The sequence below is a fragment of the Nomascus leucogenys genome, chromosome 11, assembly GCF_006542625.1.
Source record: "Nomascus leucogenys isolate Asia chromosome 11, Asia_NLE_v1, whole genome shotgun sequence".
Lineage (NCBI taxonomy): Eukaryota > Metazoa > Chordata > Mammalia > Primates > Hylobatidae > Nomascus > Nomascus leucogenys.
In genome coordinates this window covers 116,751,241-116,778,601 of record NC_044391.1, presented here as the reverse complement: position 1 = coordinate 116,778,601, position 27,361 = coordinate 116,751,241, and the positions used below count along the sequence as shown (strand labels likewise).

General features: G+C 46.9%; 1 protein-coding gene across 1 annotated transcript; it reads left to right on the top strand.

The window, feature by feature from the left end:
* LOC101177207 (succinate dehydrogenase [ubiquinone] flavoprotein subunit, mitochondrial-like) lies at positions 1–23,232 on the top strand. The gene is given in 15 exon segments (XM_030822809.1): positions 1–167; positions 4,088–4,136; positions 4,139–4,173; positions 4,899–5,060; positions 5,960–6,103; positions 6,416–6,580; positions 8,081–8,135; positions 8,289–8,457; positions 10,930–11,125; positions 12,262–12,386; positions 12,388–12,431; positions 16,561–16,679; positions 20,013–20,121; positions 20,356–20,486; positions 22,599–23,232. Coding segments are annotated over 15 exon segments (1,833 nt in total). The 5' UTR covers positions 1–104; the 3' UTR covers positions 22,866–23,232.
* The last annotated feature ends 4,129 nt before the right edge of the window (positions 23,233–27,361 follow it).

Here is a 27,361-nt window from a genome sequence, read left to right as displayed (position 1 = left end):
CGGGCGTGGTGCGCGGGCCCGGTTTCCCGCCGGCTCTACCCGGTGTGGTGCGCAGGCGCAGTCTGCGCGGGGACTGGCGGGACTGCGCGGCGGCGACTACAGACATGTCGGGGGTCCGGGGCCTGTGGCGGATGCTGAGCGCTCGGCGCCTGGTGCGGGTCAAGGCGGTGAGTCCCTGCCGCGGACCGGGGCGGGGCAGGCGGGGGGCGAGGCGGCGGTAGGAGCGGGACGGTCCCCAGTGGGTCCGAGCGGAGCGGGCGCCGGGTCCCCGCGCCCCCTGCCCGGCGATGGGAAGGGGCTGGGAGAGCCCTGGGCCGTGCGAGGGGAGCCGCGGGGCGTACTCGGGGGCCTGGGGAGCTCGGTCCTTAGCAGGTAGTCCGCGTCCCGGTGAAGGTCACGAGCCCGCGGGCTTGCTGGGCGTCCCCTCCGCCGCCTTGGTCCGGGCCTGGGGTCCGGCGACCTCGCGGGCTGAGGTAGCTCCTCGCCTCAGTGCCTGGCGGGTGGACTCGGGGAGGAGTCGTGTCTGCCCAAGGTCACCGGGGTGGAGCCCTGGCTGGGCTGGGCCTTTGCCGCCCTCTGTGCGGGTTGTCCTGAGGGGCCGCCCGCAGCCCGTGGGTGGGGCTGGCGGGGCGGGTGAAACCGCCCGGGTGGGTGCGAGGCGTGGCCGGGCTGGGCCGGGTGGGCGTCCGGTGGGAAGCGCGGCGCGCCCGAGCTTGGGCTTGCAGTTCCCCTTTGCAGAAAGCGCAAATCTGTGCATGTCCACTTCGAGACCTTGTAAGTTAAGGGTCTCTACTTTGGGTCCTGTTTGGTGGCCCTTGTGCCACCAAAAATGTGCCCGTGTTTAAAAGCAGCTGTGCCAGTGTTTAAAATCAGACGGAGAGCTTAGGGCATTGACCGAGCGAGGACGCCGGGACCTGTGCTTGCCTGTGCGCTGAGTGCCTCGAGGGCCGGGCTCGGTTTAGTCCAGGATGATGGTCAGGGTTCCACTTCCCTGAGGCCTTGCTCTCTGAGTTTGTCTGAATGTGCCCTCTACGATTGCATCATCAGAGTCGGCCTTCTAGGGTTTTATTTAATCAAGCTAAATTGGATAGGTTTAGTTGTTCGGTTCTTTTAAATGGACTTACCCACCCACTCCTTAATTACAAAGTAATTTTAAATTGCAGAGTAAAAATCTCAGTAGGAACCAAGGCATTCAGCAATATTGATTTGAACTATGCCTTTAATTGTGCAGTTTTCTCCTTTTTGAAATAGCTATTAAAAATCTCTTTGAATTAAATGTGAGGATTAGTCATACAGCCATCCTGTCAACATCAGAAAGCATGTAAACCGTTCTAGTGTGTTGCTGTGGTTGGTGCTGACTGAGCAGAGACCCCCGCCGCATCTTGGGCTCTTAAGAGCTGCTAGGAGGGCGTCCACAAGCAGGAAGTAAAGCCCATGGTCAGTGGGGCTTTTTAGGGGAAATGGTAGCTTGTGATTGGAGAAAAGCTAGAGCTAGTGACTTTGTCCTCAACCCAGATGGTGCCCAGTGTTCCTTCTGCAGACTAAGACCCCAGGCACCTCAGACAAGATGGCAAGATAGCAAAATGGAACCAAAATTTAGTCTTGGGTTTTGTAAAAGTCTTTGTATCTTGATGAAGGTAGCTTTTCCTACAGAATGTCGTGCGTTTTTAGGTTCTTCGTTGGCTGCTTTTGTAATTGTGTAGGTTGTACATGCAGACTAGCTTCTTGCTCATGATTTATAGGTGCATTTTATTCGATGAGGACGCCTTACTTTGCTAGATTTCGGATATTAATGTCTCTGCACTTCTTACTTTTCCCCCTCCACCTCCTGATTCAGTCATCTGAAATTCTGTATTGTTAAGCAAGGTCTAAGTATTCCTTTTAGTTATATGTTCCCTATTTTTTTTTCTTAGAGGAAATGTTTGATAGTTTCTCCTAAAAAAAATTAATAATTGGCACAAAAGACTAGTTTTGTGTCAAAACTAGTTTTGAGTTTTATCTAAAGACTGATATTGGCTTGAAGCTGGGCTTTCCAGATTCAAAAATCTGCCCCAGATTAGATTTAGAAGCAGAGGGTTAGTGTCCTTTTCCCCAGGGGGATGGCATGATAATTTGTTCAAGATTGTGTTAGAGTAGCTGCCCCTTTTAAGCCAGCTCTGTGTGTGTGTGGTGGGGGGTGGGCAGTGGGTATTCCACCTCGACATCCTAGAAAGAACAAATAAACATTGAGTGATTTCCCTGTTTCTACTTACATTTGGTATAATGTACTGTTTTTATTGGTGCTATTACCTATGTTAATAGGGCACTTTACAAAATTTTCAAGAACGTTTGTATTAAAATTATTTCAAAGACTTCTTTCTTAAAATATGATTTTACCATGTAAAAAATTATATTAAGGTAGAAGAATATTCGTTCTTTCTCATTTTTTTTTTCTGAAAAAAGAAAAAACGAAATTAGCTTATGTCAGTAAAAACAGACTAGAAATTGGAGAAATAAAGAATAATTTTTTATCCCACATAATAAATAATTTCTGAATTGCAAGTATTTCTAAATACTTGACGACATCCCTCACATCCCCTTTTCTGATTGCTGAGTGTATTATTTCCTAAAGCTTTTTTTTTCTTTTCTTTTGTTTTTTGGAGACATTGTCTCTCTCTGTCGCCCAGGCTGGAGTACAGTGGCACAGTCTAGGCTCACTGCAACCTCTGCCTCCTGGGTTCAAGCGATTCTCCTGCCTCAGCTTCCCAAGTAGCTGGGATTACAGGTGCCCGCCACCACGCCCAGCTAATTTTTAGTAGAGAGGGGGTTTCGCCATGTTGGTCAGACTGGACTCGAACTCCTGACTTCAGGTGATCCGCCCACCTTGGCCTCCCAAAATGCTGGGATTACAGGCATGAGCCACCGTGCCCAGCCCCTAAAACTATTCTTTATGATATATTTCTTTTTTTTTTTTTTTTTTTTTTTTGAGACGGAGTCTCGCTCTATCACCCAGGCTGGAGTGCAGTGGCGCAATCTCCGCTCACTGCAAGCTCCGCCTTACGGGTTCACACCATTCTCTTGCCTCAGCCGCCCGAGTAGCTGGGACTCCAGGCGCCCGCCACCACGCCCGGCTACTTTTTTTTTTTGTATTTTTTAATAGAGACGGGGTTTCAGGATGACGAGCTAGGATGGCCTCGATCTCCTGACCTGGTGATCCGCCCGCCTCGGCTTCCCAAAGTGCTGGGATTACAAGCGTGAGCCACCACGCCCGGCCTATGATATTTCTGAGACTATTCAGTGGTCTTCTAAAATGCCACTAGCAGAATGGAAAAGGTATCCCCCGAATGGCTGGCCAACCTTAGCATATGGGACAGTGTCACCTCTCTTACATAAAGCCACTAAAAACTAAACACTAAAACGAGTTTTCTTGAGTAAAGGTTTCTAAGATGGAAAATTTAAGCAGTGAGATATGTCAAGTTGTAGACGTTGGCCAGGAAAAAGCCAGGAGCAGCCAGGCAGGGGAGAGTGTGCATCCGACATCCTCCTGTGTCATGAAGGTATGACAGCTCTTCCCTCTGGGCTGTCAGCTTTTACTGTTCCAGGATACAGATCTCCTGATTCAGTGTCCAGTGCCTTTTGAACTGACCGCAAGCCCTCATGGACGATTGGAACTGTAGTGTGGAAAGGGCTCTGATGGTGCCAGTTAAAATGCTTCATTATTTGCAAAATACCACATACAGTAATACGATATAGATGTCTTTCCCCTTCTCCACTAAGTAGCATAAATGAAGACTTTACAGAGGAAGTGTGCTTTTTCATTTCGTATCTGAGTCAGTGAGTGTCCTGTTTGGAAACAAGCTTCATCCTGGTTTTCTAGAGTGCCAAGTCAGGGTGGAAAGGAGGACCTGGGGGCTCAGTCCTTCGTTGCCCCTTGGGCTGCCGTTCAGGGTTAAGTAGAGGGTCCCAGCTGAGCTTTCTGGATGCACAGGAGCACCTGGATACATAAGAAGGTGAACAGTTTGCAGGGGAAAATCTGAATTACTATCCCCCACAGCATTTGTTCCTTCAGGACACTAACCCTCTGGCTCTGTGTCTTCTGTGTCTCCAGTGGCCAACAGTGTTGCAAACGGGAACCCGAGGTTTTCACTTCACTGTTGAAGGAACAAGAGGGCATCTGCTAAAGTTTCAGATTCCGTAAGTTCATGCTTTCTGTTCCATTATAAATGATTTTTTTGGCTTAGGGGGTAAGGATCTATACCAGTTTGTTTTCATATGAGTCATAGACATAAGAGAAAAATTTCTCATAGGTATCCAGTGCCTGCTGAAATTATTTTCAGTGTAATAATACTTAATTGTAAGTACAAACATAAACATAGATGTTAACATTTTTACTTGTATCTCTTATGTATCCATAAACTAGATTTAAATTTAGGTCAAGTAAAGGAATAAAATGAACAGTATCTGCTGTGATAGATGATAAAATCCTACTGAAAATAGGACCGTGGGGCCCTTCCGGTGTGGGTTCCTTGGTGTTGAGTGTGCCTGTTCTCTCTCTGTTGGAAAACTGAAACTTGCTGAGAAGTTCTTTTCTCATAAGCTCACAATAGCGACTGAATACTCCTTGGCACCTTCTCAGGCATAAGCATAGGCACGGCCCTGAAGTAGGGTTGTGGTCCTCAGTCTGATCCCATGGGATAGACCCTCTACCATTCATAGAATCTGATTGTCAGTCCCTTCTCCAGGTGCGAATGTGCCCACCTCTCCCCGCACTGTTCAGGGCTCAGCCCCAGGACAGGATGGAGGCCCTGTGTGCCCAGCAGTTGCTCCTTTTATGTTTGTCAGGCTCTTTCACTGTCACAAGAGTCTTCATGTTTGGCATAGTGGAACATGTGATTGACAGGTGAATTTTTCTTTTCCAGATTTCTGCTCAGTATCCAGTAGTGGACCATGAATTCGACGCAGTGGTGGTAGGCGCTGGAGGGGCAGGCTTGCCAGCTGCATTTGGCCTTTCTGAGGCAGGGTTTAATACAGCGTGTGTTACAAAGCTGTTTCCTACCAGGTCACACACTGTTGCGGTGCAGGTGAGAGAAAGGTGCCCCACCGTGCTCCCACTCCGTGCAGGTCCTGCGCAGCTTCGCATTTTCTACCTGGGGAGGCTCCTGCCTCCTCCCCGTGCCAGCCACATGGCCTCTTGCTGTGCCTTACTCACTGAGCTCACCCTCTCAGGGGTCTCTCCCTGGAGCCTCTTCCCTGGGGACTTTGAAGGGCGGGAGCCTTGTTGACACTCTTAATTGAGACTCCAGTCACACTTGGGTTTTCTGTGACCATCTCGCCTGCTACCCTCCCCACCCACCCCCGCCGCCCCAACACGTTAAGAAAAGGAGATCATCTAAAGAGGAGGAATCAGAGTTTAGGTTGGGGAAGAAAATGGCAAGGGTTTCATTTGTCCATGTGCTGCTGTCTTCCGGGACTCTCTGAGGGGTAAGACGGTGGTGGGCACATACAGCCAAAGGAAGTAGGGGTACAGGGGAGTGTGACTCTGATTGTGGAGTTTATTACTTGGCAGGAGGCACTTCTAATCTTTAACACATGCTCGTAAATGCCATTGGGAAGATTTGTTAATAAAACTCTCTGGAAAGATTTGTTGAGTACCTTTTCTGTGCCAGATAATGTTAGGTAATAAGCATATTACAGGTAGCCTTTCACTCACTGTTGCAGTCAGCCCTTCCTGGAGTTCCCTGTGTCTCTACCACACAGATGAGAAGACTGAGGCTAAGGGATGGAACGACTGGGCGAGTCAGGGAGGGGTTGTGATCTGGGATCTGTCAGGCCTCGCTGCTCCTCTGTTGAGGTCAGCCCTCACTGGAGTCACCGTGTGAGTAGTTGGCTTTCTCTGAATCCCCCAGTGGGTGGATTTGGGCCTGGAAGAGAAAGCTGGGGCTCCTGTTTGTGGCTCGTAAGGAGTGGTTGGTGTTTCCAGGGAGGAATCAATGCTGCTCTGGGGAACGTGGAGGAGGACAACTGAAGGTGGCATTTCTACGACACCGTGAAGGGCTCCGACTGGCTGGGGGACCAGGATGCCATCCACTACATGGTGGAGCAGGCCCCCGCTGCCGTGGTCGAGGTGATGGGCGGGAGACTCTGGGTGCTCTTGTGGTCTGTTTCTAGTACAAGAGTCTGGGAAAAAATGTAAGCAATTGAGGCAGATGTGGCAGCCGAAAGAATGGTGATTAGCAAAGCTCACAAGAGAAGTCTTTGTCCGTCATGAACTATGCATTACATGTAACAAGAAAAGCTTCTCTTTGATGAAGTGTTGACATGTTCATAAAATAGTTTAGTTTGGGTTTGCAGATTTGTGTTAAAGTTGTTTAGTGTAGATTAGTTGTGAATATCTTGACTCCTTTAAGGTAATAAGGTTTTTGTTTATCTTTCACAGCTAGAAAATTATGGCTTGCCATTTAGCAGAACTGAAGATGGGAAGATTTATCAGCGTGCATTTGGTGGACAGAGCCTCAAGTCTGGAAAGGGTGGGCAGGCCCGTCGGTGCTGCTGTGTGGCTGATCGGACCGGCCACTCAATATTGCACACCTTATACAGGAGGGTAAGGCCGCCTCCGGTCCACCTGAGACAGGACACGTAGTGCTGGGGCTTATGGTGACAGCGGGGAATGGGTTAGCGTGCTGAGTGAGTCAGCCAGAGATTACATAAAAAGCAACAGAGAATAGCGGTGTGGGACACATGCAGCGACTGTTGATGTGACAGGACCAGACATGTGCCTTGAGGAGCTGCCCCTAAGGCAATGTGTGACTTCTTGCATCTATTTTGGAAAGTTGAATTGATAATCTTCTATACCAGGTTTTAACTTGGGATATGTGACACTCCTGGACTTTTCTGGGTTGCTTTTCTGACCTGTGAACGATGGAGACCCCTGAAGTGGTGCTGAAGGACCAGACCTGTGTCTTCTCTTTCTCTGTCAGTGTCAGCTTTCTGATCCCTGGAAGGGATGAAAATAAGAAATGAATTTGTTGTAGGTTTTTTTTTTAATTTGTTTAGAGATGGGGTCTTGCTCTGTTGCCCAGGCTGGAGTGCAGTGGAGCAATCTAGACTCACTGCAGCCTTTGTCTCCCAGGCTCAAACGATCCTTCCACCTCAGCCTCCAAAACAGCTGGGACTGCAGGCATGTGTTACCATGTCCAGCTAATTTTTGAGGGTTTTTTTGTTTTTGGTAGAGATGGGGTGTCACCATTTTAAGCCCAGGCTGGTCTCAAACTCCAGGGCTTAGGCGATCCTCCTGCCTTGGCCCCTCAGGGTGCTGGGATTATAGCCATGAGCCACTGCACCTGGCCTGTTGTATTTTTTATTACTGTTTTTGATCAGTAAGATGTCACTGAGCCCCTGAATTCCCTCTGTGATTTGCTTAGAGCTCCACTTCTCATGCTTTGTCTTCAATATGTGAGAAGTAACCACAGAAAAAAGAGCATTGAAACTTAGAAAATCAAAAGACAGGTGAGATGCAAGAATCACATTCTTGTTTTGAAAGCAAGATTGCCCTTTTTGTATAGTGATAAAAATTGTGGCTTTTGAAATACATTTAGTTTAGGGTTTTTGATCTCCTTTGTTAAAATTCGAGAGCTTGGCACGCCGTTTCTCATCGCACCGAGGAGTCACAGAGCCGCTGTTTGGAGCACAGACCGCTGGACTGCCCAGGTTTGGGTTTGAGCTCTGTCCTCAGCTGCATGACTGGATGTTACCAAGCGTTAATTTGCTTGTCACTGAGAAAGGGGGTCGTACACCCAGAGTTGTTGTAAGACTTAAATGAGTTTAATATGTGGAAAGCAGCTAGAACTGCCCATAGCAAGTGCAGTGTAAATATTAACTAAAATAATCATTATTACTGTCCTTGCCACTGTTTGGGTAACTTAGATATGAATTCTCCAAGCTAGTATTCTTAACTAGTCACCACAGTATCATAGTGCAAAAGAATGTTCAAAAATTAAAACAAGATTTGAGGCATCCAACGTACACGCGGCTGTAATCAGAGTGTTGGCCAGAGGTCTGTGGGCCGGCGTTTCTCCTCTCTGGGGACGCCGCTCTGCCCCAGCCTCTGCTGCAGCTGTCAGCCTTGTCCGTGCTTTTTGTTATCCAGACTTTCCACTGTATCTTAACTGTTCTTTCTATTCAGTTTTGCATATAATGCCTTCTGCATATCTTTTTCGTCTCTCCCCCAAAAAGTATCTTGAAAAAAAAAATAATGCGTTTGAAATAGAGACCTAGCAATTGTTAGGTTATAAATGTGTGGTTTTTTGCAGGCACACGTGGTGCTGGTTGTCTCATTACGGAAGGATGTCGTGGAGAGGGAGGCATTCTCATTAACAGTCAAGGCGAAAGGTTTATGGAGCGATACGCCCCTGTCGCGAAGGACCTGGCGTCTAGAGATGTGGTGTCTCGGTCGATGACTCTGGAGATCCGCGAAGGAAGGTGCGTGTGATTTACCACCAGCATTGTCCGAGCGGGCACACGGGCCGGGGTTGCTTCTGTGCGTTTCAGCACCGCTCGCCCTCACCTTCGTGTGCAGGGACGTGTGCACAGCCACCTCTCTGAGCTGCCGGGAGGCGTCTGTTAGTCTGTGATATTTTCCTAAAGACCTACATTTTGAAAATTTTAGCTAGTTTCTCAAATCTGTGGAACAGAGTTTCTCTTAGTGTGTGTGAGTATGTGACGGAGTATGGGAGAGAGAGACACACACCCAACCTGAAGTCAGTATGTGAGCCTTGGGTGTCGTGTCTGATACCCACAGATGTTTTTCGGCAGCTTTCAAAGTGTGGGGGTTATTTGGCTTTCAGTAAGACAATTTGCAGCTCTTTTTTGTTTTTTTAATTTTATTTTATTATTATTGTACTTTAAGTTTTAGGGTACATGTGCACAATGTGCAGGTTTGTTACATATGTATACATGTGCCATGTTGGTGTGCTGCACCCATTAACTCATCATTTAACATTAGGTATATCTCCTAATGCTATCCCTCCCCCCTCCCTCCACCCCACAACAGTCCCTGGAGTGTGCTGTTCCCCTTCCTCTGTCCATGTGTTCTCATTGTTCAATTCCCACCTATGAGTGAGAACATGCGGTGTTTGGTTTTTCGTCCTTGCGATAGTTTACTGAGAATGATGACTTCCAGTTTCATCCATGTCCCTACAAAGGACATGAACTCATCATTTTTTATGGCTGCATAGTATTCCATGGTGTATATGTGCCACATTTTCTTAATCCAGTCTATCATTGGACATTTGGGTTGGTTCCAAGTCTTTGCTATGGTGAATACTGCCGCAATAAACATACACGTGCATGTGTCTTTATAGCAGCATGATTTATAGTCCTTTGGGTATATACCCAGTAGTGGGATGGCTGGGTCAAATGGTATTTCTAGTTCTAGATCCCTGAGGAATCGCCACACTGACTTCCACAATGGTTGAACTAGTTTACAGTCCCACCAGCAGTGTAAAAGTGTTCCTATTTCTCCACATCCTCTCCAGTACCTGTTGTTTCCTGACTTTTTAATGATGGCCATTCTAACTGGTGTGAGATGGTATCTCATTGTGGTTTTGATTTGCATTTCTATGATGGCCAGTGATGATGAGCACTTTTTCATGTGTTTTTTGGCTGCATAAATGTCTTCTTTTGAGAAGTGTCTGTTCATGTCGTTCGCCCACTTTTTGATGGGGTTGTTTGTTTTTTTCTTGTAAATTTGTTTGAGTTCATTGTAGATTCTGGATATTAGCCCTTTGTCAGATGAGTAGGTTGTGAAAATTTTCTCCCATTTTGTAGGTTACCTGTTCACTCTGATGGTAGTTTCTTTTGCTGTGCAGAAGCTCTTTAGTTTAATTAGATCCCATTTGTCAATTTTGGCTTTTGTTGCCATTGCTTTTGGTGTTTTAGACATGAAGTCCTTGCCCATGCCTGTGTCCTGAATGGTAATGCCTAGGTTTTCTTTTAGGGTTTTTATGGTTTTAGGTCTTTAATCCATCTTGAATTAATTTTTATATAAGGTGTAAGGAAGGGATCCAGTTTCAGCTTTCTACATATGGCTAGCCAGTTTTCCCAGCACCATTTATTAAATAGGGAATCCTTTCCCCATTGCTTGTTTTTGTCAGGTTTGTCAAAGATCAGATAGGGCCTGACCCTGTTCTTTAATGTAATGACGCTTGCAAAATATCTGCCGGTATGGCGTTTCGAGGTTTTACATTTTTATATTAAAGAGAAGTCAGATGGTTTTTTGGAATATGGTGGCCCTCCGTATCCATCGGTTCCACATGTGTGGTTTCAACCAACTATGTTTTGAAAATAAAATTGCATCCTTACAAATATGCAGACTTTTTTTCCTTGTCATTGTTCCCTAAACAACACAGTGTAACAGCTATTTACTAGCATTTACATTGTATTAGGTACTATGAGTAATCCTGGAGTTGCTGTAAAACTTAAATGTAAAACTTTAAATGAGGATGATTTAAAATATGGAGGAGGATGTGCGTAGGTTATATGCAAATACTCTCCTATTTTATATTAGGGACTTGAGCATCCACGAATTTTGGTATCCGTGGGGGTCCTGGACCCAACCTGCCATGGATACACAGGGACGACTGTATTTGGCATAGAGGCCTTTCTAGTGCACTTACCAAGGACAGCCACAGCAGGCTGTGATCGCTGAGACGAGTGTGAGTTCAGTGAGGGCAGAGTTTTGTTCTGGTTCTCAGCTGTGTTCCAGCACCTGGGATTGTCCCTGGCACATGGTAGATGCTTAGAAAAGATTTGATGAGAGGGTGACCATACATGAGGGGAAATTTTCCTCAGTATCAAAACATGTTGAAACTCACGAGCTTCCAAGATGACATATTCTCAGGTCTCCTGCCGTTGCCGTTCTCTGCCTTATGTGATGGTGTTCTGTCTTACCAGAGGCTGTGGCCCTGAGGAAGATCACGTCTACCTGCAGCTGCACCATCTACCTCCAGAGCAGCTGGCCACGCGCCTGCGCGGCATTTCAGAGACAGCCGTGATCTTCATTGGCGTGGACGTCATGAAGGAGCCAATCCCTGTCCTCCCCACCGTGCATTATAACATGGATGGCATTCCCACCAGCTACAAGGGGCAGGTGATGGTGCTGGCTCTTCTCCCACAGCTGGAAAGAAGGCTGGGACGATGGGGCCCACCTCGCAGTTGTCTCTTTAGATCTTAGAGGAAAAGACAGTTGTTTTCTTCAAGAAAGTACCGTATTGTTTTCTAGATCGCACTTTAAATTTCTATTACTGGAGGATGGAGGGGGGCTTAGTAATTTATTCCTCCTTAGTAAACTGTCATAGATACATCATTTGCAGCTTTTTCCATTTTATAATTACTTTCCTATATGATCTTGTGTTATTTCTAATGATCTTATACATCGAGGGATCTTTATAATTCCTATTTCTAATGATCTTGTACATTGAGGGATCTTTATAATTCATACCTTTGAGTGGTTTGCGGTTCACACAGAGCTTGTCAGTCACTTAGCCTCCTTGTTGGGCGAGGTGGGTGGAAGCTGTTACTTTCCCTGCATAGATGAAGAGGTGAACAGGGGGTAGAAGAGTCTGGAACATCAGTCTCCCCTGCTGATGTTCCTCCACCTGCCGTGCTCCTGGGTCCGAGCTGGAGCACAGGTGGTGAGGGCCTCGGGAACATGGGACACGAGGGAGAGTCGCAGATGCTGACATTGGAGGTCCTCTGACCTGCTTGTAACAGCAGGTGCTCAGGGGCAGAGGGGAAACTGGGAGATACATTTGGAAGTTTCCCTCTGAAGAAGAGTAGCTATGGTCCTTATTTCCTTCTCAGATACGGTCTTTACTTCCCTCTCTTTGTTTATTGGAGATGGAGACTCGCTCTGTCGCTTAGGCTGGAGTGCAATGGCGCAATCTCGGCTCACTGCAACCTCTGCCTCCCAGGTTCAAGCGATTCTTCTGCCTCAGCCTCCCAAGTAGCTGGGATTACAGGCACCCGCCATCATGCCTGGCTAATTTTTGTACTTTCAGTTGAAACGGGGTTTCACCATGTTAGCCAGACAGGTCTTGAACCCCTGAAGTCAGGTGATCCACCCGCCTTAGCCTCCCAAAGTGCTGGGATTATAGACGTGAGCCACCGTGCCTGGCCTACTTCCCTCTCTTTCTCTGACCCGTAGCACAGACACCCTGTTGAGGGAGGTGGGCTTGTGGAGGAATGGGCACCTTGACATTTCACCTGAAATCTTCCTTTCCACAGGTCCTGAGGCATGTGAATGGCCAGGATCAGATTGTGCCCGGCCTGTACACCTGTGGGGAGGCCACCTGTGCCTCGGTACATGGTGCCAACCGCCTCGGGGCAAACTCGCTGTTGGACCTGGTTGTCTGGTCAGGCATGTGCCCTGAGCATCGAAAAGTCATGCAGGCCTGGTAAGTGTTTTCTTCAGGAGCCAGACTATTCGAGAAGGGCAGGAGGTTAGTCTTCTTTCTTTTTTCTGAGACAGGGTCAGCCCAGGCTGGAGTGCAGTGGCACAGTCATAGCAGCCTCAACCTCCCGAGCTCAAGCAGTCCTGGACACCTCAACCTTCAGAGCCCCAAGTAGCTGGGACTGCAGATATGCACCACCACACCTGGCTAATTTTAAAAAAATTTTTTTGTAGAGACAGGGTCTCACAATATTGCCCAGGCTGGTCTTGAACTCCTAGACTCAAACAGTCCTTCTGCCTCAGCTTCCCAAACTATTGGGATTACAGGCATGAGCCACTGCACCCAGCCAGGTTACAAAGCCTTGATTTGTTACTGGAAATTGGCTTAGTGATCATACAGAGGTAGTCTGGGTTTTTTCCCCAGAAGTGATTAAACTGAGAAATCCAGAGATTATATGGTGGTAATGTTGAGACTAGATAGAGGCTGGTTGGGGATCTTAACAGTTAAGGTGACATTTTTGGGGTTACTTTTTTTTTAAAATTATTTTGCAGTCATTATTTTCTGCTTAGAAAAAGCACTATTAGGAAGTTGTTATTTGTAGGGGAATTTCATTACATATTACTTGCCTGATAAAAATCACTTATTTGCAATGAAATATTTAAAATAGTTGGCATGAATGAATATGTAACTTCTTGGTACTTAGAAAAATAATTTAGGCCATTCTAAAAACAAAGTACAACTAACCTCTATTAGAGGAGAAGGGCTGACTTAGAGTGAACAGGATTCCCACCCTCTACGGACAGATTGGATTTCACTTGCTGGTTTTCTTTTCATGATAGTGTCAAATAACGTGCAGGAAATGAAATACCATGTGTGGGAGTGTGAGTCTTACGTGCACTAAGAACAGGACAGTTAGCATCACTCCCACCTCCAGAGATGTTCACGGTGGTTATCCAGCCTCGTGTGCTCAGAACAGTATGAGGTGGATGAGGCACTGGTGGATGTTTGTGTGGCAAGGATGGTGGGACCCCAGGCCCACGTTCTTCCCGTTACGTTTCTCTGGTGTTAACTGTTTAGCATGATTTCTGCTGTTTTTATAGAACAGGTGCTTTTTGCTCTGTTGAAAAGAGCAAATAAAAGTGAAATAAAAACTAGCACTGCCATAACTTATAAACATGCGCCCTTTTATATCTGTAGTTAGAAAGGTACAGATAGTATTAAAAGGGTAGCTTACTTCAGACACTCTGTCTCTGTGGATCTGACCACAGCCCAGGAGGCCAGCACACGCAGAGCTGGCGTCTTATCCCAAGCCATTGCTGATCATCGGTGAAGGCGGAGTTCAGGTCCGTCGTTCTTGACGCCACAGGTTGTGCTTGTCTCATTCCATAGCCCTGCACTTTGTTGCAGTGAGGACTGATACCACTTCTCTCAGAGCAATGTAGAAATTTTGAGCTTCTCTTTCTTTGAAAATGCAGAAAAGAACATTTTGTAAGAATACCCTATACTTTACTTCTGAGAAACCGCTCACACATGCAGCATCTCATGCAGGATGCTGTGGAGTCATTTTGTAAGAATACCCTATACTTTACATCTGAGAAACCGCTCACACATGCAGCATCTCACGCAGGATGCTGTGGAGTCAGACTCAAAAGGCTGCACACCTGTGGTTCTGTTGATACGACATTCTGGAAAAGGCACATCTAGGGAAGAAAAGGGATTGGTGGTTGCCAGAAGCTGTTTCCTGATTGTGCTGAGACTTAGAGACACAGCTCTGTGTGTGTCAAAATTTGAAAAACCCTACATTACAAATGATGAGTTTATTTTACTGTATCTTTAAGCTTTAATTTTTAAAAATGAAAAGGAAAGAAAAAATGCTTGTAGCATCCCTACTTCTCCCCCACGCCCCCCCCCCCAAAATACATATATATATATATATATTTTTAGACATAGTCTCCCTCTGTCGCCCAGGCTGGAGCGCAGTGGTACGATCAGGTGCACGCCACCACATCTGGCTAATTTTAAAAAATGTTTTCTAGGGACAGGGTCTCCCTGTGTTGCCCAGGATGGTCTTGAACTCCTGACCTCAAGTGATCCTCCTGTCTCAGCCTCCCAAAGTGGTTACATGCATCTCTACATGCGTTGAAATTGGTAGAACTGAGGCTGGGTGCAGTGGTTCGCGCCTATAATCCCACCACTTTGGGAGGCCGAGGCAGGCAGATTGCTTGAGCTCAGGACTTCAAGACCAGCTTGGGCAAGGTGGTGAAACCCCGTCTCTACCAAAAATACAAAAATTAGCTGGGTATGGTTGCTCACACTTGGGTAGTCCCAGCTACTTGGGAGGCTGAGGTGGGAGGATTGCTGGAGCCTGGAAGGCGGAGGTTGCAGTGAGCCGAGATCACACCACTGCACTCCAGCCTGGGCAACAGAGGGAAGAGACATTGTCTCAAAAAAAACAAAAGAAAAAATGAATTGTAGAACTGTCCACCAAAAGAAAAAAGTCAATTTTAATGAATGATCAATTTTTAAAGCATTATAAACAAAAGGAAAAGAAACACCAGTGAGCCTAGAAACATTTGAGCAGACCCTCAAGAGACCCACAGCCTGGGCCCGGGGAGAGGCGGTGCAGACCCTCAGGAGACCCACGGCCTGGGCCTGGGGAGAGGCGGTGCAGACCCTCAGGAGTCCCACGGCCTGGGCCCGGGGAGAGGCAGTGCAGACCCTCAAGAGACCCACGGCCTGGGCCCGGGGAGAGGCGGTGCAGACCCTCAGAAGACCCACGGCCTGGGCCCGGGGAGAGGCGGTGCAGACCCTCAAGAGACCCACGGCCTGGGCCCGGGGAGAGGCGGTGCAGACCCTCAGGAGTCCCATGGCCTGGGCCTGGGGAGAGGCGGTGCAGACCCTCAGGAGACAGCCTGGGCCTGGGGAGAGGCAGTGGGCGGGGAAGGGCCTGTTTGACTCCTGCATTTCATACCTCCTACCTCCTGCATGTGTTACCTATTGAAGAAAATATATATATAATGTTATAAAAAGAAAAACTTTACAACTTTTTTCAAGACATCTTGGAAACACAAGAGTTGCAAATCTTGGCCGTGCGCAGTGGCTCACACATGTGATCCCAGCACTTTGGGAGGCCGAGGCAGGTGGCTCACCTGAGGTCAGGAGTTCGAGACCAGCCTGGCCAACATGGTGAAACCCCATCTCTACTGAAAATACAAAAATTAGCCAGGTATGGTGGCGTACTCCTGTAGTCCCAGCTACTCCGGAGTCTGAGGCAGGAGGATTGCTTGAACCAGGAGGTGGATGTTGCAGTGAGCCAAGATGGTGTCACTGCACTCCAGCCTGGGCTACAGCGCAAAATTCCATCTCAAAAAAGAAAAGAATTGCAAATCTTGAAGTATAGGTGAGAGCACACAACAGTCCCAAGTCAGCAGGTGACTTTCAAGCACACAGCAGCCACCTTCCTCCCCCTGATGCAAAGGACAATGGGGTGGCCGGCCCCTTGGGACCACCATCTGGAAGGTGTCTTTTTTTCCCCTTAGTGGAGTGACATTTATATACACTTAATATATATAAATTTGTATACTTTTTTTTTTTTTGTAAGACAGGGTCTCGCTGTGTTGCCCAGGCTGGAGTGCAGTGGCGCAATCTCGGCTCACTGTAACCTCCACCTTTCGGGTTCAAGCAGTTCTCATGCCAGATAATTTTTGTGTTTTTAGTAGAAATGAGGTTTTGCCACGTTGGCCAGGCTGCTCTTGAACTCCTGACCTCAAGTGCTCCACCCACCTCGGCCTCCTACAGTGCTGGGATTACAGGCGTGAGCCACCACACCTGGCCTACATTTCATTTTTTAATTTTAAAGATGATTTCTAGGTTATTCACTCTAAGATTACTTAATAGATATCTACTGTGTGCCAACAGTTTTGCGTTTCATCTCTGTTCTTTAAAATTGGCCCAACTCAACAGATGGCCTCAGATGTAGGGTGGGCTGGCAGTGTGTTAGCTCAGGAGACTTACACAGTTTCCAGGCTCCTTGAGCGGCTGTGCTACATATTTGTGTGTCATTCTAAATCCATTTGGTTTTTTAAAACGTTTTTCGAAAGTTAAATTCTAGCGTTTTCTGTTGGTGTTTTAGGAGATAAAGTCCCTCCAATTAAACCAAATGCTGGGGAAGAATCTGTCATGAATCTTGACAAATTGAGATTTGCTGATGGAAGCATAAGAACATCGGAACTGCGACTCAGCATGCAGAAGGTAAGAGCCTGGACTCGCTCTGGGGTGAGCAGGCGGGCTGCATACCTGGTCCTGCACTGGTTTTGTTTTTTTAAAAATAGATATATGGGGATGCAGGTGCAGTTTTGTGTGGATGTTTTTACTGTGATGTGGTGGAGTCTGGGCTTTTCATGTACCTGTCACGCAAGTCGTGTGTGTTGTACCCAGCAGGTAATTGCTCATCCCCACCCCCGCCCGCTTTTTGGAGCCCCCAGTCTCTGTTAGTCCACTCGGTGTGTCCAGGTATACTCACCGTTCAGCGCCCACTTCCAGTGAGAATGTGTGACACTTGACCTTCTGAGTCACTTCACTTAGGATAGTGACCTCCCGTTCCATCCGTGTGGCTGCAGAAGACATGATTGCGTTCTTTTTTTGTGGCTGAGTAGTATTTCATGGTACATATGTACCACATTTTCTTCATCCGGTCGTCCGTTGATGGGCACTTAGGTTGATTCCATGACTTTGCTATTGTGACTAGTGCTGCGATAAACATATGAGGCTGCACCAGTATCTGGAGGAAACAGCAGCAGGATGTGCTCTTCACTGTACCAAGAATATGGAAGAGACCAGAAGTGCACTTCTTTTCCACAGAGAAGGTCAGCAGGCTAGGGCAGAATTAGTGACTGCTTAGCATCCAGGACAGCCTTCTGTGGTTCACTCGTGTGTGCTTGGGCGTGACCTCCGTGCCCTGACCGTCGCTGGCTGTCATGGATGAGTCACAGCGTGGAGGAGAGGGAGCCACAGGACCGCCGTAGAAGCTCAGTCCCCAGCAGGGCAGCTTTCTCAGAGGTTTCCTGGAGTTCAACACAACACTGGTGCTTACATCTCAGGCCCAGATATTGATCATGTCATCACGCCTGGCTTCCAGCAGCTCGGAAATGTCTTTAAGCTGGACCTGTTGCTGCCCCTAAATATACTCAGAAGAGAGGGAGAGTGGGCGGCGGGTGGAAAGTGATCTGTGCGGCCTGTGCTGCTGGGAGTCGGTCCAGTAGGACCATCTGTGATGATGGAAATGTTGAGTGTTTGCCGTCCAGTATGGCAGCCATTAGCCACAGGGGGCTGTGGAGAACCTGATATATAGTCAGTCTAAGAAACTGAATTCCTCTAATAACAAGGATTCGTGTCCAAGAATGAGATCTCTTGTCTACTATTTGCAAGAATTTCTGCGTATTTTCTAAAAAGAAGTCCATTGTTTTAGGCATATTCTGAAAGGCATTTGGTGTTAGACACAAGAGAACAGGTTCGCTGCTGACATTTTCAGAGGCCTGTGCCCTTCAGTCTTCAAGTGAGGCTGGGCTTGAGGGAGGCTTTGTGGAAAGGTGAGAAGAACAGCGTGACTAAGGCACAGAAGGCTGAGTGATGCCCTGCAGTGCTTTTGTAGGGTTGGAGGCCAGCTGGGAAAGAAGGAACCATTGCATTAGAGAATGGGAACAGGCCTTAGGATATAGAAATGGCAAATCTGAGATAGTTTGAAGTGAGAATACTAGAAGTGTTCCCACCAAACAAGGTGTGTCTTGGTGCCTGCTGTATCCCAGGCTCCGTGAGGTGCTGGAGTCGGCACTGAACAAACAGAGCTTCCTATGCTTGTGGAAATGCGTTTCGTTGGGGAAGGGATTTTTCTGCTGACTCTGGCTATTAATAGTAACAATCAAAAAAAGAAATGACGTACATTGTTGGAAACAGGCCCCCAAATGTGGCCATAAACTGGCCCCCAAACTGGCCATAAACAAAATCTCTGCAGCATGTGACATGCTCGTGATGGCCATGATGCCCACGCCAGAAGGTTGTGGGTTTACCGTAATGAGGGCAAGGAACACCTGGCCCACCCAGAGCAGAAAACCTCTTAAGGCAGTCTTAAACCACAAACAATAGCATGAGCGATCTGTGTCTTAAGGACATGCTCCTGCTTCCCTTTATTTCCCATAAGGGATACTTTTAGTAAGTCTTATCACTGTCTTGCTGTCAATAAATACGTGGGTAAATCTCTGTTCGAGGCTCTCAGCTCTGAAGGCTGTGAGACCCCGATTTCCCACTCCACACTCTATATTTCTGTGTGTGTGTCTTTAATTCCTCTACTGCCGCCGGGTTAGGGTTTCCACGACCCAGCTGGTTTCGGCATTAAATATTGAAAAGGAATAGATACAGTTGCCATTATTTACAGATATAATTTCCAAAAAATTTCCAGAGAATAAACTGAAAAACTAACAGAAACACAACAAGAATGTAGTAAGGTGTCTGGATAAGAGATTTGTATCTAAAAATCAGTAGCTTTGCAATGTGCCAGCAGTAATCTGCTCAGACATCAGTAAATATCTCATTCACATTTCAAACAAAAAATTTAAAATGCCTTGAAATACTGTTACCAGAAATACGAAAAAAGGATATGAAAACGTGGCTGCTAAAGGACATGAAAGAATGTAATACTAGATTCTGAGATGCAGTTTTTTTCATTTGTTCTTCCTGAAAAACCATGAGGTTGATGTGCATTACAGTGTTACAATTATGTATGAGTCTAAGGAGAATCAGATGAAATGTCCAAATTAAACCATGAAGGTGCATTGGTAGAGGAAGAGACAGTTAGGGTCAGTGGAGCAAAGCACAGTTAGAGGGAGAAGCAAGGAGGAGGAGGGATCACGGAGGTGGTACCTGTCTGTCCCACAGGAAGCAAAAGCTGATGCCCAGTTCCCAGCATACCTACAGTAAACTTCAGGTCCACTGCATAGCACGTTTCTCACCACAGTAAAACTATGAAGGAACTCAGTGTACAAGGAGCTTCTACAAAATAGGCAAAAGACAGTAGCCAGATGGGCCAAGGGCCCCAGCCACCCACGCCCCTCCCTCTCCTTGAAGACCTTCCGCTCCAACCCCACCATCAGCAGGGCTCTGCTCAGCTCCTCCTAGTGTGTATCACCACAGGGCTGCTGGCTCGTGTCACGTTGACCACCAGACCCCACGTCAGGAGTCCCACCAGGGGTTGTGGGGAGGCAGCGCTGCCTGGTTGGCCACTGAGCCGTATGGAACATGGTGCCACACAGGCAGTCTGCTTGGAGTCCTGGACCCCGGCTGTATCCCGCTGGAAAGGATGTGTGTGGGTCTAAGATAGGTATGTAATAGAAACATTTATTTATTCAGAAGCTTTAGTCAAAACTTCATTTTTAAGTTCAGAGTAATAAACTCAAAGTCTAAATTTCCTGATTTTTCCATTTAATTTACATAACAAAATGAAATACAAAACAACAGGTCTACAAGTTAAGCAGTTCTTGGTATGGCCGCTTCTATGGATTAAAAGTTTACGAATAATATTTTGTGCCACAGTCAGTGCAAAATCATGCTGCTGTGTTCCGTGTGGGAAGCGTGTTGCAAGAAGGTTGTGGGAAAATCAAGCTCTGCAGAGACCTGAAGGACCTGAAGACGTTCAATCGGGGCGAGCAGACAGCAGGCTCCGTGCACACTGTTGGGCCCTGCCTTCTGCAGGGTGGGCTGGTGTCTGTCCCGTCAGTGCTGACTTAGTTCCATGCTTGCTGTCTGGATGGGTCCTGGCCCTCAGCTATAAAGCCACAACCAGTGACTCCATGGACTAGCAGGCCCAGGCTGACAGCTCGGAGGGCCCATGTGACTGGGTCCCGCCTGCCCCTGATGGAACTTTTTGTGTCCCCAGGAATGGTGTGGAACACGGACCTGGTGGAGACCCTGGAGCTGCAGAACCTGATGCTGTGTGCGCCGCAGACCATCAGTGGAGCAGAGGCGTGGAAGGAGTCACGGGGCGCGCACGCCAGGGAAGACTACAAGGTGCGCCTTCTCACCACACCCACCTGCACCTGCCTTTTCCTCCCACCTGGGTGGACTCAGCCCCACCCCTGCATTTTCTCTGCATTTTATTTAGTTTCCCCAAAAGTAAATCCAAAAAATGCTTTTTTCCCCCTGGTAACTTTGATCCCTGGGTTCTCGCCATCTTCTGGATCACTGCAACCTTTCCTTGCTTTGGGTCAGCGTCCACTGATGCCAGCAGTGGCATCTCCAAGCCAATGTGATTTGCTGTTAGAAGGCCAAGGTTAGAAGTGCAGCCAGGGGCCGGGCGCGGTGGCTCACGCTTGTAATCCCAGCACTTTGGGAGGCCGAGGCGGGCGGATCATGAGGTTAGGAGATCGAGACCACAGTGAAACCCCGTCTCTACTAAAAATACAAAAAAATTAGCTGGGTGTCGTGGCGGGCGCCTGTAGTCCCAGCTACTCGGAGAGACTGAGGCAGAAGAATGGCGTGAACCCGGGAGGCGGAGCTTGCAGTGAGCCGAGATCACGGCATTGTACTCCAGCCCGGGCTGGAGTGCGAGTGAGACTCCGTTTCAAAAAAAAAAAAAGTGCAGCCAGAGTGTCATGACCAGGAAATAAATGCCAGTTTATTAAATAATGAGTAAGCCACCATTTCAAACCTGCCCTGTGGAGGAAATGCCAGTTTATTAAATAACAAGTAAGCCACCGTTTCAGACCCGCCCTGTGGTTTGGAAAAGGTATTATAGAGCCTGCCCTGTGGTCACTTGTTCTTCAGATGAACTGATTTTTGTGCAGAGTACACATGTTGGATTCTGCCTGGTAAGAGTTTTTCATATATGATAGCAAAAAACCACGGAAAGGGAAGCTTGGGGTGCAAATGCAAGTTCAGGATAAACCACATCAGCAAAAGGACAAAGGCTCCACAAGGCAGGCACACAGGCTGGTTCAGGACTGTGTGGGCAGCTGGTGGCAGCCTTTCCAGTCAGCTGAACACGGTGAATGGGAAAATCATTTGTATTCACCATGAAATTTTACTGATTTACCCTCCACTAGAATATGCTGATGGCTGTGATCACTGCTGAGAACTTGCTCGTCTCATACATATTAAGAGTCTTTCCTGCAAAGTATATGAATCCGTGTTTGCCACAATACAGAATAATAAGCAATTTATTATTTTTATTTTTATTTTTTTGAGATGGAATCTCACTGTCCCCCAGGCTGGAGTGCAGCGGCGCGATCTCAGCTCACTGCAACCTCTGCCTCCCGAGTTCAAGTGATTCTCCTGCCTCAGCCTCCCAAGTAGCTGGGATTACAGACGCATGCCACCATGCCTGGCTAATTTTGTATTTTTAGGAGAGACGGGGTTTCACCATGTTGGCCGAGCTGGTCTCGAACTCCTGACCTCAAGTGAACCACCCACCTTGGCCTCCCAAAGTGCTAGGATTACAGGCATGAGCCACTGTGCCTGGCCAGGAGCATAAATTTAGTTGGTGCCAATGAGTTTTAATTAGAATAGAAGCCAGGTGCAGTGGCTCCCACCTGTAATCCCAGCATTTGGGAGGCTGAGGCAGGCAGATCACTTGAGCCCCAGAGTTCTAGACCAGCCTGGGCAACATGGCGAAACCTGTCTCTACAAAAATTAAAAAATTAGCCAGGTGTGGTGGTACGTGCCTGAAGTACCAGCTGCTCAGGAGGCTGAGGCAAGATGATTGAGCCTGGGAAGTCAAGTCTCCGGCAAGCTGTGCTCACACCACTGCACTCCAGCCCAGGTGACATAGCGAGACCCTGTCTCAAAAGAAAAAATTTCTTTAATAAAAACAGGCTGAAAGAAAGGATTGAGGTAGTCTCCTAGTGCATGGAGCAAAAAGACAAAGTATTTGATAAACTCTTAGGTACATAAAGGATGTCTAAGGGAACATGCGGACATGGATTACTCTGGACCCGCTACTGGCTGCCACCCATGTGTCCTCTGTGGGTTCTGAACCTGTTGATGGTGCCAACCTCCTGGGCTGAAGTGGAAATGGAATGAGTTCTAGGGCATCTGTCTCTTAGATCATTTTAATGTTTGCTGTGTTTTTTCTGTGTTGCTCTGTTAGAGTAATGAGAAATGTGATGGTGTTTCTGGCGTCAGGTGTGGATTAATGAGTGCGATCACTCCAAGCCCATCCAGGGGAAACAGAAGAAGCCCTTTGAGAAGCACTGGAGGAAGCACACCCTGTCCTATTTGGACGTCAGCACTGGGAAGGTCAGTGTGGAGCTTGTTCTCACCACAGCCCAGCACCCACACGGCCCCACCCAGGTCTGCAGGCTGGCCTTGCTGATGGTGAACGGGGAGGAGCAGGCCAGATTTAAATCAACTCCTGACAGATTTGAGGCACCACTGAAAAAGGCACTCTGACGCAGTCAGGCTTCGGGCTGGAGACAGAACCCAGTGCCTGCAGGTGGTTCAGAGGAGCCTTAAGGAGGGGTTGCTCCGTGGTGTGGGCCAGATGGAAGTCCCTGGGCAGGAGCAAGTGTCCAAGGCCTGGTGGCAGGGGAGGAGATGATTGTGGACCTAGCGAGAAAGTCAGCATCTGTGGGGTGGGGACACAGCCACTACCAGAAACCAGTCCCATGCCAAGAGAGCCCGGAAGAGACCCCTCCCCTCTCCTCCCATGGGCTGGGCCAAGTGGAAGCGTCTGCAGGGGAGCTGAGGGGATGTGGTGCAGCCCTTAGCATCCCCTGGGCACTGAGCAAGCAGAGAAGGGCAGAAATCGAGGAGGGGAACCCCGTCCCTACTAAAAATACAAAAAATGTAGCCGGGCATAGTGGTGGGCGCCTGTAGTCCCAGCTACTCGGGAGGCTGAGGCAGGAGAATGGCGTGAACCCGGGAGGCGGAGCTTGCAGTGAGCTGAGATGGCGCCACTGCACTCCAGCCTGGGCGACTGAGCGAGACTCTGTCTCTTAAAAAAAAAAAAAAAGAAAAGAAAAAGAAATTGAGAAGGAGTTGGGGTAAGCAGCATCCTGAGAACAGCCAGCTGAGGGTGTGGTAGGGGGGTTGCAGCCTTGTTCCACACAAGCGCAGTTCACCTGCGTGGCATTTCCGCTGGGCATTGTGATTCAGAAATAATGAAGATAGAAAGCTTTTACCCTTAAGCTTTTCATAGCTTGTAAGAGATAGTCATACAATCATTTAGCTGTGTCTGTGGAAGTTACCTTTGGACTCTCACTATCATCTAGTTTGTCTGTGATTCAGGCAATAGGTCATTTTCAGGATTTATCATGAAGGCCATTTCCTGGTAGTGTATAGAAATCACACTTCACTCGCTTAGCACAAGTCTATTTTTAATGTTTCCAGGTTTGGGTTTTTTGTTTTGTTTTTGTTTTTCTGAGATAGAGTCTCATCTCTGTTGCCCAGGCTGAAATGTGGTGGCTCGATCTCATCTCACTGCAGCCTCAACCTCCCGCCGGCTCAGGTGATCCTCCCACCTCAGCCTCCCAGGCACATGCCACCATGCCTGGCTAATTTTTGTATGTTTTGTAGAGACGGGGTTTTGCCACGTTGCCCAGGCTAGTCTTGAGCTCCTGAGCTCAGGTGATCCACCTGTCTTGGCCTCCCCAACAGGCATGAAGAAACAACACCCAGCCAGTTTCAGTGATTTTTCAAGAAATACATACTCATTTTAGAAAGTACAAAGAGATTGAAATAAGAGCTCACTAACTTGAGATGACCCATTATGGTTTAAATTTCTTTGTATATGTGCCTACCTTTTCCTGTGTGTGCATATTTAATACACGGCTTGGGTATTCCTTCTCTGAAATCCTTGGGACCAGAAGTGTTTTGGATTTCGGGATTGTTCAGACTTTGGAATATTTGCATTATACTTACTGTCTGAGCATCCCTAATGGGAAGATCTGACTCCATAGCACATTTCTTTTGAATGTCATGTTGGTGCTCAGAAAGTTTCAGATTTGGGAGAATTTCAGATGTTTGGATTAGGGATGTTCAACCTATATAAATATTTACTTCAGGAATCTTCTTGCATTTTAGAGGATGGCATATGGTTTTGATCTGACCATTACTGATAATATTAACTCTGACCACCTGCCAGGCTTCATCCACTGTAAAGTTACTCTTTTCCCTCTTGTAATTAGTACATATTTTCTGAGAATATATTTTGTGTGATGACATAAACATCCCTTTTTGCATCACTGGTTTTATTCCCTTATTTATGTAATTACCAATGTATGGATTCCTATTTCGTTCAATGAGTTACAGTTTGTTACTGTCATTATTTTGGGGCCCAAATTGTCCCCAGCCTGGCCAGTTGGAGCCTCCTTCAGAGGGTTTGTGTGACCTGCTGACATCTCATCATCTTTCAAGCACTCCCTTCCTTTCTACACCCACAGGCTCATCCTGTCCCTTCCCTCCTCCAGCTATAGGGATCCACCGTATCTCCAAAGAATCCTGGAAGAGCCTCTCCTGAGACAAAATCATGTGAGCTCCTTTTTCATTTCTTCAATTTTCTTAACTAGCTTTATGGTTTCATTTCAATAGTGAACACGGTGTATCTTCTCCAGGATGTGAAAGAAAAATGTATTATACTACTTGTGTACTCATCTTAAACGGCAGTCAGGGCTGGGCATGGTGGCTCACGCCTGTAATCCCAGCACTTTGGGAGGCCGAGGCGGGCAGATCACGAGGTGAGGAGATCGAGACCATCCTGGCTAACACGGGGAAACCCCCTCTCTACTAAAAATATAAAAAATAAGCCAGGCGTGGTGGCGGGTGCCTGTAGTACCAGCTACTCGGGAGGCTGAGGCGGGAGAACTGCCTTGCAGTGAGCCGAGATCGCGCCACTGCACTCCAGCCTGGGCGACAGTGGGAGACTCTGTCTCAAAAAAAAAAAAAAAAAAAAAAGGTGGGGGGGAGTCTCCAAAGTAATGAAATGATTTAAAATCGTACAAGCTTAAAACTGGCAAAAAATACGAATGCATCAACATTTTAACAATGTATACAATATTCTGTAACATGCTGAAACTGTAGTAAAAACTTGATTGCCTCCCTTTCTCCAAATCCAATCAATCAACCAACACACTATGTTCTAATTGAACAGGCTATACTAGAAACTTTGATCCTTATAATACATTAATAAGTTAAATTTTGAAAGTTTTCTGGCTGAAGTATCCATGACCCTATTCCGAAGTGTCAGACCAAAGATAAACAGCAAGGAAAAGGCACTCTCCAGAGTCTTTTCCAGCTAATGGAAAAGTCATGGCTCATCTCCTTAAGGGTGACTGATGCAGCTGAGTCACTGGCAAAACCCTTGCTTCCAAGGACATATTTGGTACATTAACACAATCATAATTTTATATGTACAAAAGTAGTAAATCATTTCAAGGGAGTTATATGACTGCTTTCTCAGGAAAACCAGCAGTAGAACATAAAACTTGGCTTGACAGTGTACATATCTGAGTTAGTAATCCACTTTCTTTAAATAATCAAATTGGGAGTGGAGAGTAATGGGGTTGCAAAGCCTCTATTAAAAACATAAGAAAAGATACTTATGATTTTCCAATCACTTAAAAATGTGTTATGCTGGTAAAATTCATTGAATTGTTTCACTGTCTTGATAATTATATCACGAGGGATATAAAAGAAATATATTTGTATACACTGTGACAATGATATACCTCTTCCTGTGACGGTACTAATTTAGCATGAAATTATGAACCAGGGACTTGCAAATGTTTGCGGAAGTAATTCTAACAATCCTGAGAAATGACCACTCTAATAGTCATTTTACAAATAAAGAAGCTAAGGCTCTGGGAGATCCCCTGCCGAAGAGGACACAGCTAGTGGGAAACAGCAGTTCAGATTTGAGCACTCATCTTCTACGTTAGCACAGACTCAACTATATTGCCAAGGTGGCGTGAAAAAACCAACAGTGACAGAAAATGAAAATAAAAGTTAAAATGAGATATGTTGCAAAAGAAGAATATTTAAAGGAAGAAAGAAAAGGAAAGGAGAAAGCAATGCAGAGCTTAGATTATTACTAGAGGGAGAGAATGAGACTACAAGGGCTGATGACAAGGGGAGAGCACGCTGCGCAAGGACTGGGTATAACATAGAAGAGCCCTGCCTGGTTTCTTCAGGATATTCCTACTGATGGTATTGCAATCATACAATTCAGCTTAGAAACTGCTTTTAAATTTGCAGAACTTCTTCCTAATTTATTAATAGTATCTGCTTTTTTTTCTTTTAGATATCAGAGAACTAATAAGACAGCAAATTTAAGTACACATTGAAAGGAAAAAACACTTTGTTACACGAAGCTGAAGTAAGGGAAACTTGTAACAAGACAGGCTCAAACAGAGGTACCAACTACAGGTATTTTATTTTTATTTAATAACAATAATGTTTCATTGATTTCCTTGAGTTCTCAAAGTTCTAAGTAAGTTTTAGTATGCAATCCTATCTTAAAGCTAGGAACCTACAAGAAAGAACCAAATATCCCCCCAAACAGTGACAAAGTGATTATTAGTAGGGCCAAGCTAGGAGGGTGGGAAGGGGAAGCCATGGTAGCCTACTGTAGGTGTTAATGCCTGACCTGGGTTTCAGTGGGTTCACATGGGGCTGTTGGTAGCCCGGTCCAGTAAGGAGAATGTCTCTGCAGGAGGGCGGCCTGGTACAGGCTGGTGAAGCACAGGCAGGATAAAGAGGGTATCTCCACAAAGGCATGGTCTGGCTTCAGGTGAGGAGGGAATCTGTGTGGGGTCGGGCAGGGGCTAGCAGGTGGGAAGGAGGAGATGGGGAGGCACCTGGCACAAAGCGTCAGAGCAGAGCTCAGTAAAAAGGACTCCATGAAGAAGAGCAACCTGGCATGGATGTCAGAGCCCAGACAAGGTAAAAGA